The sequence below is a fragment of the Myzus persicae genome, unplaced genomic scaffold (assembly GCF_001856785.1).
Source record: "Myzus persicae strain clone G006 unplaced genomic scaffold, MPER_G0061.0, whole genome shotgun sequence".
Lineage (NCBI taxonomy): Eukaryota > Metazoa > Arthropoda > Insecta > Hemiptera > Aphididae > Myzus > Myzus persicae.
The window spans coordinates 182,674-194,014 of record NW_019102643.1 but is presented as its reverse complement, the minus strand read 5'-3'; the positions used below and the strand labels follow the sequence as shown (position 1 = coordinate 194,014).

The 11,341-nt window shown below is 35.0% G+C and overlaps 1 protein-coding gene across 4 annotated transcripts in view; it reads right to left on the bottom strand.

The window, feature by feature from the left end:
- Positions 1 to 5,044: 5,044 nt before the first annotated feature.
- LOC111032843 (cerebellar degeneration-related protein 2) overlaps positions 5,045 to 11,341 on the bottom strand; it is a 38,905-nt gene continuing 32,608 nt past the window's right edge. For all 4 annotated transcript variants that reach the window (XM_022313301.1, XM_022313300.1, XM_022313302.1 and 1 more), the window contains 6 exons: positions 10,944 to 11,056; positions 9,730 to 9,878; positions 9,365 to 9,611; positions 9,042 to 9,139; positions 7,904 to 8,057; positions 5,045 to 6,803 (listed from right to left, as the gene is read on the bottom strand). In XM_022313301.1, the coding sequence (XP_022168993.1) occupies positions 5,463 to 6,803; positions 7,904 to 8,057; positions 9,042 to 9,139; positions 9,365 to 9,611; positions 9,730 to 9,878; positions 10,944 to 11,056 (2,102 nt within the window). In that variant the 3' untranslated portion in view covers positions 5,045 to 5,462. The remainder of the gene's footprint in view (positions 6,804 to 7,903; positions 8,058 to 9,041; positions 9,140 to 9,364; positions 9,612 to 9,729; positions 9,879 to 10,943; positions 11,057 to 11,341) is intronic.

The following is an 11,341-nucleotide window of genomic DNA, read 5'->3' as shown; positions in this document are numbered from 1 at the left end:
AATGCTTATTTGCGGTTGATTGCAAAGATTTTCTTGCATTACTAAAATAATATATTATTCAAATTATTGATCATACGCAAACTCCTGATGGAGTATAAGCCGAACCAAAACCTAAATCTATTTTTAAACACCAAATGTAAACAATTTTTCATACACGCGCGTAATGATAATATGAAAATATAAAATATTCATCATTTGAATTTATACCTATTGGCTATTTTATTTTAAGTAATAAGTAATGTAATAATAACAAATTATTTTTGAACAGCGGCCCACCGGGAAAGTTCCCGGTTTCCCGCCGGCCCAGTCCGCCCCTGGATTGACCAATTTATGATTTAAGCTGTGTTAGTATACTTAACATGTATAATGCTTGTAAAGAATAATGAAAAAGTTTAATATGGCCTTGCTATTTATTTTAATGTCCTATGACATGGTAATATTAATTAGTGTCAATTGGCAATTTTACAACATTGAGTCTCCTGAGTACAAAATTCAAGAACGCCTGTAATCAATTTAAATTAGGTAATTAAGATTCGCATTTTGACAATATTGAATGATACCCAGTTGTTAAAAATGTTAGAATTTAGAAAAGTCCACTCTGTAATGCCTGGAATTCATGAACTATAATAATATTGTCTATTTAAATAGATATTTATAATTATAATGGAAAAAAAAATGTCCAACTCAATAAACCATAATAATTTACAAATTATTGGTGGATTACTGAAATAAATTTTACATTAAACTTGGGGTGCTAATTTTAAACCCGGGGATGCTAAGAACCCCAAGCACCCCCCTATGTGCACCTATATATATATACTTACAAATCATATAGTATAACCAGTGAACCTAACCAGGCCATTCGGTCTTCGAGTAGACCTAACCAGTGAAATTAAATGCCGGACGGTATAAATCCTGCACAACCCATAGATATAGGCACAACTAGACCTCTAAACGTGGGGTGCTATAGTATTCCATATTTTAAAAACAACACTGATGGTATGTCACTATTAATAATGATAGTTGGACATATCAAAATAAGGGGTGCTCAATTAGAACTCGGGGGGCGCTAAAGACCCTTTTGCGACCACCTAGTCATGCTATTATCCATAGACCTTATACTTAGGCAAGGCCGACACTGAAATCTAAACTGCGGTCCTTACAAATAATTAACTTTTGGTTACATCTTATATTCCTATTATAACCTCCTGGCATGAAGCGTAAGTATTTTTCTTTTATGAAATTATTTTCGTAGAATTGTCTGGTTGTTGTATAGATCCCTACATTATCTTTGCCGTTATCGATGAACCCTGCAGGGGCGTAACAAAAAATAGTATTTGTGGCTCATCGTGTGAGAAGGCAATATTTCATTGTTGGACGAAATGCGGACCTCGCTGGAGGCTCGTGCCGCACACATCGCCCGCGACTGAAATAGCTTCCCCCACCTGCCATACATTATACGATTGCACCATACCAAAGTTCTATGTTTTTATCGACTCCTGATAAAAATATCTAAAACCTTCCTATAATAGGAGCATAATGACAAAACCAAAGAGTAAATTTACTAATGTGACTAATATTTTTGATCCCAGTTAATCCTTAGCAATTTCTTTGATCCATCTCAATGGGTTAAATTGTTTCCTATCCGTAGAGAAGTGGTTATTGATCCCTAAGAAGTATTTGCAGATACCATGTCTTAAAAATTAAGAACAATTTAAAATCAGTAAGTTTTTAACTTTGATGAGGAAGGCATATTGTAAGAACAATATTTATTGAGGTTTAATGCCTGTTAGCATGGTTATTGGGAAGGAGGTGCATGGCATAGGTGCAACTAGGATTACAATTTTTGTTCGGGGGTGGGGGAGGGGTCAGTCCTAACAATACTATTAACTTAAAATAACCCATAGGGGGTCTATATCCAATGAGAGAAAGAACGTCGTTCATAAACTCACATTCACACGTTCACGTTCATATTAAGTGAACGACACGTGAACGTCACTCGTTTTTTTAAATTGAAAAAAATATTTTAATGAATTTGGGCAATTTTTATATCGTTTAATTTATTTACCATTTAATAAAAACATTGATTTATTATATTTTATTATATTATTTTCTTAGTATAATTCCTGTTATAGAAATATTTAAAAAAATTACGTGAACGAGTTCTTTTTTTTAAGGACTGAATGTCTGAATGTGATCGTGAACCAATTCATTTTTTTTAGTAAACATTCCGAACACTGCCTATCTGTAATCAATAATGGATACTTTTTTCGGGGGGGGGGGGGGCTAAGTCTCCCTAGCCATCCTAGTTGCGCAATTGGAGAGGGTGTGAGGGGCTACGACCATCGACTACACGGTCATCTTTGAAATGAATTTTCAGCTGCTTCCTAATTAGGTGCCAAAAAAAGAGCGATGTTAGTGCGCAACCAAATTGCGTGTGCGGTTTTTAAGGCGAATCCGGTAAGTCGAGTGCGCGTATTTTGGGGGCAGGTTCGAAGTGCATGCATAAATGTTTTAACAAATTACCTCCATATTGGGAGGTAATCCCTATTCCTATTAAATTAATGTCGTATACTCGTATAGTAAACATAGTGCTTGAATTAGAAAGACATTTGCACACAGTAAAAGTGTAAAAACAATGCGCTTACCTGAATGTTTAAATGTCAATGTGATTTTGAAATAATAAGGATAGATATGCATACATTTTTGTTTTAAGTAGTTGGACTCCGCCCTCCCCCAATTCAAGCTGCACTGCAGTTAAATATATCTGGTAAATAAAAAAATTATGAAGTACTATTGTGGATTATCTCGTCACTTCGTTCATCCAGCTCATCGTATTAACTATTAAGTATAATAATTAACTACACAACACGTCGGAAGAAGGTAAATATTAAATTCAAGTTTGTAAAATCTAAGTTAACCTTGTAGATATAGTCTCGTTATGCATCGTTTGTCAATTTTTAGCGGGCAGGTGCAGTTTATATTTTATCTTTGGCTATAGTTAATAATTGTTTGAACCTTTGAATTAAATTAAATTAAATGATTTCATTAATTCTGTGTGCCTACTATAGTCACTACCGTATTCTAGGTAGGTATTCTAGGCTAACTAGCTTGTAACTTGGCATATACGTACATTTTATTTGAGAAATCAGTGCTTTAATGTTACCTATTAAATATTAATCTCTTAGATCAACAACCACCAGTATCGTTTATGGTATATAATATTTCTATATTACTGTAATAATATGTGATTATTTTGAATCTGATTTTAAATTAAACGAAAACCACTAGAGAAAAAACCACTTATGCTACCAGTTTCCACGAACACCAAATAGCCAAGTAGGTATATATTATTATATTTACGACCTGGCGTATCTAAACTATAGAACGCCAATTACTCAGTATAACGTACCTATTATTAGAACCTTAGCGCCGCGGAACTAATTTATCTGCCACCCCACCCCCTTCTTTAAATTTCAATTTTTGAAAACGGAGATTGAAGTTTTATAATTAAATAGGAAAACAATTAAATTAATAAAAATTAAGAGTTATTTACAACATTTCAATATGCTATAGTTTTAATATGGAAAGTACTGAATACTAAATACTAAATACCAATTACAGCCTATAGGTATAAATAAATGTTCAATAGACAGAAAGAGTACAAATTGTTATTTTTTGGCTTAAAAATAAGTTCGAATCATAATAGTTGTTAAATAACAATTATATTTGAATTATATATACAGGGTGATTTACCACCGAGCATGCTCGCCTCATTTTGTTCTTTTAGTAATGAATTTATTCAAGTTCTGATTTATAGAATCTTTAAATAGACCATATTTTAAAATTCTTAAGAATTTTTGTTCTACTTAAGGAGTTTCCTGTGGCAATACAAACTCCTGTATTTCAAATAATAACCTCTCATTTTTATTCCAAATTATTAAGTGGATCATTTTTAAAAAAACATTCTGATGCACCTTATTCAAAATAGGAACAAGTTAATACACATTTTCCAGTTAATAAAATGTATACATTGAGATTATTTTCTAGAGTCCTTAAAAATAGTTTTACAAAAATATAAAATATATGTAGTATCAGATTTAGACAATTTAGTATTCAACATATTAAAAATTCCTAAAAGCAGATTTTGAATAGTTGCGTACTTGCGTTATTGAAGAATAAAAAGAAAGGTGATCATGCTTGGTGTATCACCCCGTATATTTAAAACACAAAATTATACATAAAAAAAGTGCCACCCACCCCACCGATGCCTAAATACTTACTTCTTGGTGTACATCACACACTGGTCAGTTAAAATTATAAATATTAAATTGTGTTTTTGTGTTTAAATTAAAATCTTCATGCATGATGCATGGGTAAGTCTTTAAAACCATTATACAATTATAAAGAGATAAGTATGTATAATACATATATTATAATATGTATATAACTACATTACCTTGTAAATGTAATTAAATAGATGAACGCCAAAGCATACCAACGCTCTGAAATTATAATTATCGTTTCAATATTATTTTTACTTTTCATTTCACTTCACGTCTTCACTCTTTACTTAGTTTTTAGCATACTTATTTTAATATATGCAAATTTAAATTTTTTTACTGCCACTTCAATATTGTTTGAAATGTGCCACGTGTGAAACATCTTTTGTCATGTTTAATGTCGAACAAATTCAAATGATTAGCGACCAGTGAGATAATAATATTATGTACCATATTATATCTTATAACATATTTTTATATTTTGGTGGGATGTTGTAATAGGTAGGTGGAAAAGAAAAAGGTTTGTTGATTAATAACTGAAATTAGCGTTTAAAACGATATACGTTCACTTTTCTTTTCAAACTTATATATGTACACACAATAATGTAATAGTTATCATTTTAAAGATCATTAAAAAACAAAATTAAACATTATTTTTTATCAAAGTTCTCTTAAGTAAATAAATATTACAAAAAAAAAAAACAAATCTCTTTTATGATAATATATTATGACGCATGCATCACATATAATAATTATATAACTTAATTTTTGTCTCAAAGAATAAAAAAACGTAATAAGAAATATCGTTATTAAATATTACGGTTACAAAAAACCAACGGTGGCAACAAACTTAGTAGTATAGAGGTACGCTAATACTATATAAAGGTACATATAGGTACAAAATTAAGACACGATGAATCTTGATAGTGAATTATCAATATTAATAATACAAATTTAAATAATAATATTAAATGGGAGTAATGGAAACTCCGTGGCATCACAAATCATCGTTAGACGAGTTTATTGTCTTACATAGGTTTTTTTTTTTTGTTTTTTTTTTTTTTTTGTTCCACCCTCGATGGGTTTATAATAATATTATAGGAATAAAGGATTTGAAAAAACAAATTTAAATACGTAAAGTTAACAATTAAGTTGATAACCCATATTAGCGAACAATCATCAATGCGCGTTTCTGTTAATGTACTGCGATTGCGGCCTGTTGGACAACGTCTGCGGCACTTTCCTCAACACCTCAGCGTACGACTTGTCCAGCAGCTTGAGCCTGGCCACTTCCTGGGACGCGGCGCTGGCGTACGGTTGGGCCACGACGGGCGACGCTTCCGCGCTATCCATCGGCGCGGCGCACCACGTGGACCTGTGAGACGACGGTGGCCTGTCGCCACTGCCACTTCTGGGCTGCCGGCGCGTCACCTGGTCGGTCCACTTGAATTCCAGCAGGTGACTGATGTCCCTGGACTGTTGACTAGCCGCGGCCGACTTGCGGTGCCGGACGTGCTTCTTGTGCTTGACCGTGGACGCAAGCTCCTCGATGATGTCCCGGCGGTGACGGCGGGTGTCCGGGCGCGGCTCCTGCTGCAGCAGCTGTTGCTGTTGCTGCTGTTGTTGTTCGGCCACAGCCGGTCGCTGTTGCTGCTGTTGTTCGGCTCGTTGCTGCTGGTGTTCCACTCTCTGCTGTTGCTGGGCTCGTTGAGGTTGTTGCTGTTGGTCGGTCGGCGGCTGTTGTTGCTGTGGCGGCGGTGTGGCCGGACGCCGTTCGTCCGTCACCGACTGCTCTATGGACGACATCAACGGGTTGTGCTCGCAGGCGGGCGTGGCCGGTGGCACTCGTGGAGTGCCGGACGCTGACGTGGTCGAACGGCCGACAGACGGAGTGTCGTCAACGCATTCGCCGTCTTCGCCCTCGTAGCCGCGGTCGTCGTCCTGGAGCAGCGGTAGCCTCTCGCCCTCGTCCTTGGCTTCGGCCGCTCGCTTGAGAACGGCGAATATCTCCCGGAACAGCTGGCGGTACTCGGGCGTCTTCCGGAACCGGCTCTCCACGGGACTGGCGTCGTCGTAGATGCTGAACCGGCAATCGTCGCCGTCCGATATCGTGCACAGGAACGAACCGGTGAATAACGTTTCGGTCTGCGTGCACTTGTTGCTCGTCTCGTCCGAAAAGCCCGACGACGACGTCGTTTCCGTTTCGGAATACTTGCACGTGGCCCCCCCGCTGGGCGCCTTCCGTCCTTTCGTTGGCAGGCCGTCGTCGTCGCTGCTGTCGTCGCTGTCCGACGCGTTGCCGTTAAACGACGAGAACTGCCCTGACATCTGCAGTTCCTCGTGTAGCGATATTCCCCGGTTCTGGCCGTCCTTGTTGCCGTTGTTGTTATTGTTGTGGTTGACCGACGGCACCATCGGCGTGAACGCGTTGTGCTTCTGTTGGATCTTCAACAGCGCCTCGTATTTGTCCACCAATATCCGATACGGGTTGTCCTCCGAATAGTTCTCACCCAACGTCTCCTTCGCGATAGAAACAAAAAAATTAATAGAGAAAATATATCAGTGGTGTGTTGAATTATAGTTAAGTTAACTGGGTTATAGTTATTTTCGCTTGGGGTGTTAAATGAACCACCTAATGTTGGTATACAGCTTATCAGTATAGTAAATATCGCAAGCATTATTATTATTCTACATTAGTTTTTGTCATATGTGAGACGAATCGACACTTTTTATTACAATTCTAATGCCGGGTTGCACTCTAAACATTCAATGGATCAATGTTGAGCTAATGGTCCCTTAAACAAGATTTAGTGACCCATTACATTTTAGTGAACTATTAAATTGAATCAATTTTTTATGGAACAAGAAATAATAATATTATACTATTCATTTTTGGGTAAAAATCATAAACGTGTTTATCGTGTTATATCATGTTGGTTAAGTCTTTTATAGTTGAATTGGTCCACTTTTTTTAAATTGATTTCGACGCTATTACTTTTCGTCAATTGATTTTCCGATGAATGAGAGATGTGATTGATTGATGGTGGACATGACTGTTTTTAGTTTTCGTTCAGCGCGCGAGTGTGAGTTTACACTTTGGTAGTAGGTACCTATTGTATTTTACACACTGCGCCTATGACCATTAGCTTAAAAACTTTTCGCGTCGTGACCCGATTTAAAATGTCAAAGAGTCTGGATCCTCAGACCTCGAAATAACACAATAATCGTCGTTAAGCGTTTTACTTCAGGCGAAATGCCAAATATCCTGTTTAGGTTTTTCGAATAGCTCACGTTTGAAAATTGTAATGACTCATAATAATTTATACGGCTTATACAGACGTCTGAGGCTAATTTTTATTTTTAATTATTCTACTCGGCGATTATTTTTACAGTAAAAATAAATGCTTTTTAGATTTAAAGGATCGCATTAAAATCTCAAACTCGAAGTCGCTTCATATTAAATATCATGGAATAAAACGCAGATACATTTAAAGTAAGGTTATTGTTAGGTACTCGTAATTTAAAACGTTTGGGTTCCACCTGATGAACATGTCTTATAACAATGCACCCGCATCGGCGTATCACGTTTAATTCTTTGCAGTTTAAGAATAACAACATACTTGTAATTGTTGCAAGACTTCGTGTTTGTGAGTTTCGACATATGATCCTATAGCGCTAATATCATCAGTGTCATCATCGTCGTCGTACACTGAATACTCGTCGAATAGGTTTGGGTCAGTACTGCGCTGACAACGTCGACATAGATTTCCTTGTCTAAAAAACAAATTGACTTTATAAGACTTTGGGTACCTACTTAATTATTATTTTGATCTAATTAAGTATTAGAATATGGGTAAGTATATACAAAATAATACATATGTCATATATAATATTATGAAACTAAAGACTAATGAGTAATGAGCAATGCCATTCTTATCACATTAAGAATACTATACCTAAGCTATACCTACTCTATTATTAAAAAAAAATAATTCTCCTAGAATGTATTACTTCTATCATTTATTGCTTAAATTTAAAAGTAAGATAGTTTGTTTAAAATGGTTGATAAAAGTTAAAAAATATTTTTAAAACAAAAAATAATATGTTTGGTCTGTACCAAACGCAGTGTTCAAAATTGAAAAGCTATTAATTATTATTCATCTTTTGAACTTTAAAATTTTAATCTTTAAAATTTAAATCCGAACTTATGCCTATTGTACGGTTTAAGATTTATAGTCGAATTATTTTTCTAGAATCTAATAAATAATAACAAACATCTAGTTTACATTAAACAATTATTAATTTATTTGATCCAAAAGTTACCCGTAATACGTAGGTATGATTGTTTATTTATTATTTCCGCGTTGAACCCAGAAATATAGGTAGATAAACCATTTTTCAAGGATAATCATTAAGAAGGAACCGGTAGGTGAATACTGTACCGTCCGTACTTGTACCTATATTATTGGCGAAAACGTGTTTTCATTATTTTTATAAATAAATGCATTAGGTATTACGTATTTTTTAATAGTAACTACTTGATTTTATCAATTGAAATGATTAATTATTTGTCTATGAAAATTGTACGGAACTATAGTAATATTATAGTCTTAAAATATTTTGTTATTCGATCTAACTTTAGATGTATTTATAGTTTACCGTTGACGTATCATTCTATATTATTATGTGTATATTGTACACACACAACAGACTGTTGTCTGTTATAATTTATTTGTTTAATACAATCCTTTGACCCACCTAATCTCTTCTAAATAGACGATTTGATCTTGGAGCGTTTTCAGTTCTTCGTCTTTTTGTTGCATTACACTCACTTTTTCTTCTAGACTGGTGTTCTCCTATAAAAATTAATAATTAAAAAATTGTTTTAAAATCTGATATGATTTCTTGTTATGTAGTGTGTGTATACAGCGCGTATAGTGCAAACGATATAGGTTTATAATATTATTGCAGTAACACGCGTTCAACATAGTTTTATTATATTATAATTTATATTAATACACTTTTATCGAACATTTTATTACTATTATTGCTTAATTCCGTTCACGATTTTTAGAATTTACCTGTATAAGTAAGGACACGTTTTGTTCTAGTTCAGACACTTTTCTCTGTTCCTTGACTCTTAGATTTTTCGCATGCTCCAATTGTGAAGCAAGTTTAGCATATTCATCTTGATCTTCGATCACGGCTCCTCCGCTGCCGCTGCCTTCGCTGACCACGCTGTCGTCTTTCTTTAGATGACCCATGTCGTCGACCAGGTGCTGCAAATCTTCGCAGCGACTTTCCAAACTTTCGATTGTATCGTATAAACTATAAGTATGATAATATAGGTAAGTAATACAATTGAATTGAATAACGATCGGTTTTCCATAAAAAAAAATAAAACTATACATTATGCAGAACGCTAGATAATATACGACTACGTTACCTTTTTATATGCTTTTTGTCGTTTATGTTTTCTTGAACAAGCCTCTGGTTATTTCTCTCTAGATCCTGAATACTGATTTCCAATTGCTCGTAAATGCGCAGCCTGGAATCGTTCACTTCTCTCAGAGCGGCCGTTTGTTTGGTAAGATACTGCCAACATATCAAAGAGTCGGTTACGACCAGTTCGTATAAATTCAAACCGATGGCTTGTTCGTTGGCTTTTTGAAAGACCGGCCATTCGGTCAGATTTTCAATAGAATTCATTTTGCTCGCTAAACGTATGTTATATTATGTTACGCACGTATAATAAAATTAATTCGATTATTGAACCTTATATAGGTACAACGAAATCGTTTCGACGCGCTCGGGGATCAAGACTGAAAAAAATGTGCCCAGTGACTACATGCCCGACCTCATGCCGAAAGGTCTCTGGCTGAGAGTCCGTTGCATCGTTGGAACATTGCCACAGCCCACAGCTATATTAAAATAATGCCTACGGCCGGCGTCTTACAAAACCAGATGAAACACGACGATGATCGTTGATGATGATTTCAAATATTAACCAGAAGGTCTGAGCTGTAATTTTGTTTTTTTTTTTTAATCTCGTCCTTTTATTTGTATACTACCTACGACTGCGCAGCCGCAGTGCAGAACAATTCAAAGTCACGTTTAATTAATTAGTAAATGTCAGTGGGAAAGAATCTAGTTCAAGCACCTGTGGGTACATGCTATAAAGGCATTCGCGTTTATACAATTATTGCAAAATATAGCGAGAACTACCGAATGATTGATTTATACGTCTTTTTTTCTAATGCCATATACATAATATTATAAATTATACTTAAATTCCTGAGCGCTGCATATATATATGGCTACAAAATTTAATGTTAAAGTGTATATAATTAACAGAAATGAAATATTGTTACATGTCGTGAACTAAATATGAGGCGTACAGGATGACAAGTCATTACAATCTATTTTTATTATCAAGTAACGCATATTATTTTTATTATTGTAGCCAGACGTGGTCACAATTTGAACTTCGAGACAAAACGCATTCTTTGCGTAGGTATATGTGCAGTGAATACGAAATAATCCATGCATTGTCTTTTTTAGGTTACTGTAAAAACACATGTTTTGAAGCTTGACAATTTTTTCACATAGGTTATGTTATTATATTACGGTTCAATATTTAAATCATAAACTATCTATTACCTCGATCTCTTGATTGCGATCTTCCACGACATTTTGCTGTTGCCTCAAGTTGTTTTCCAATTCTTTATTTCTCTCCAGCAGAGTTTTGCCTAGCTCAGCAGCTAGCTGTAAGTCTGCAACACGACGTAATCGATTATAAATAAGTTATGAAAGCAATCAATTTACACTACCTATATTACGTACAATAATAAATAATAATACACTTTATAAATTCATAACGAACAATAACAACGATTTCATGATTGAATTCGAGATTTCCACTTAGAAATCGAATAATTATATTATCACGTCGTGTGTACCTACTATAACGCTTCTTTATTAACTTAAATGATTTGTCAAAGACCGAGATTTATTCTAATTATATCGATCGGTCGTGATCTTCGGGAGTAATCGCCTCG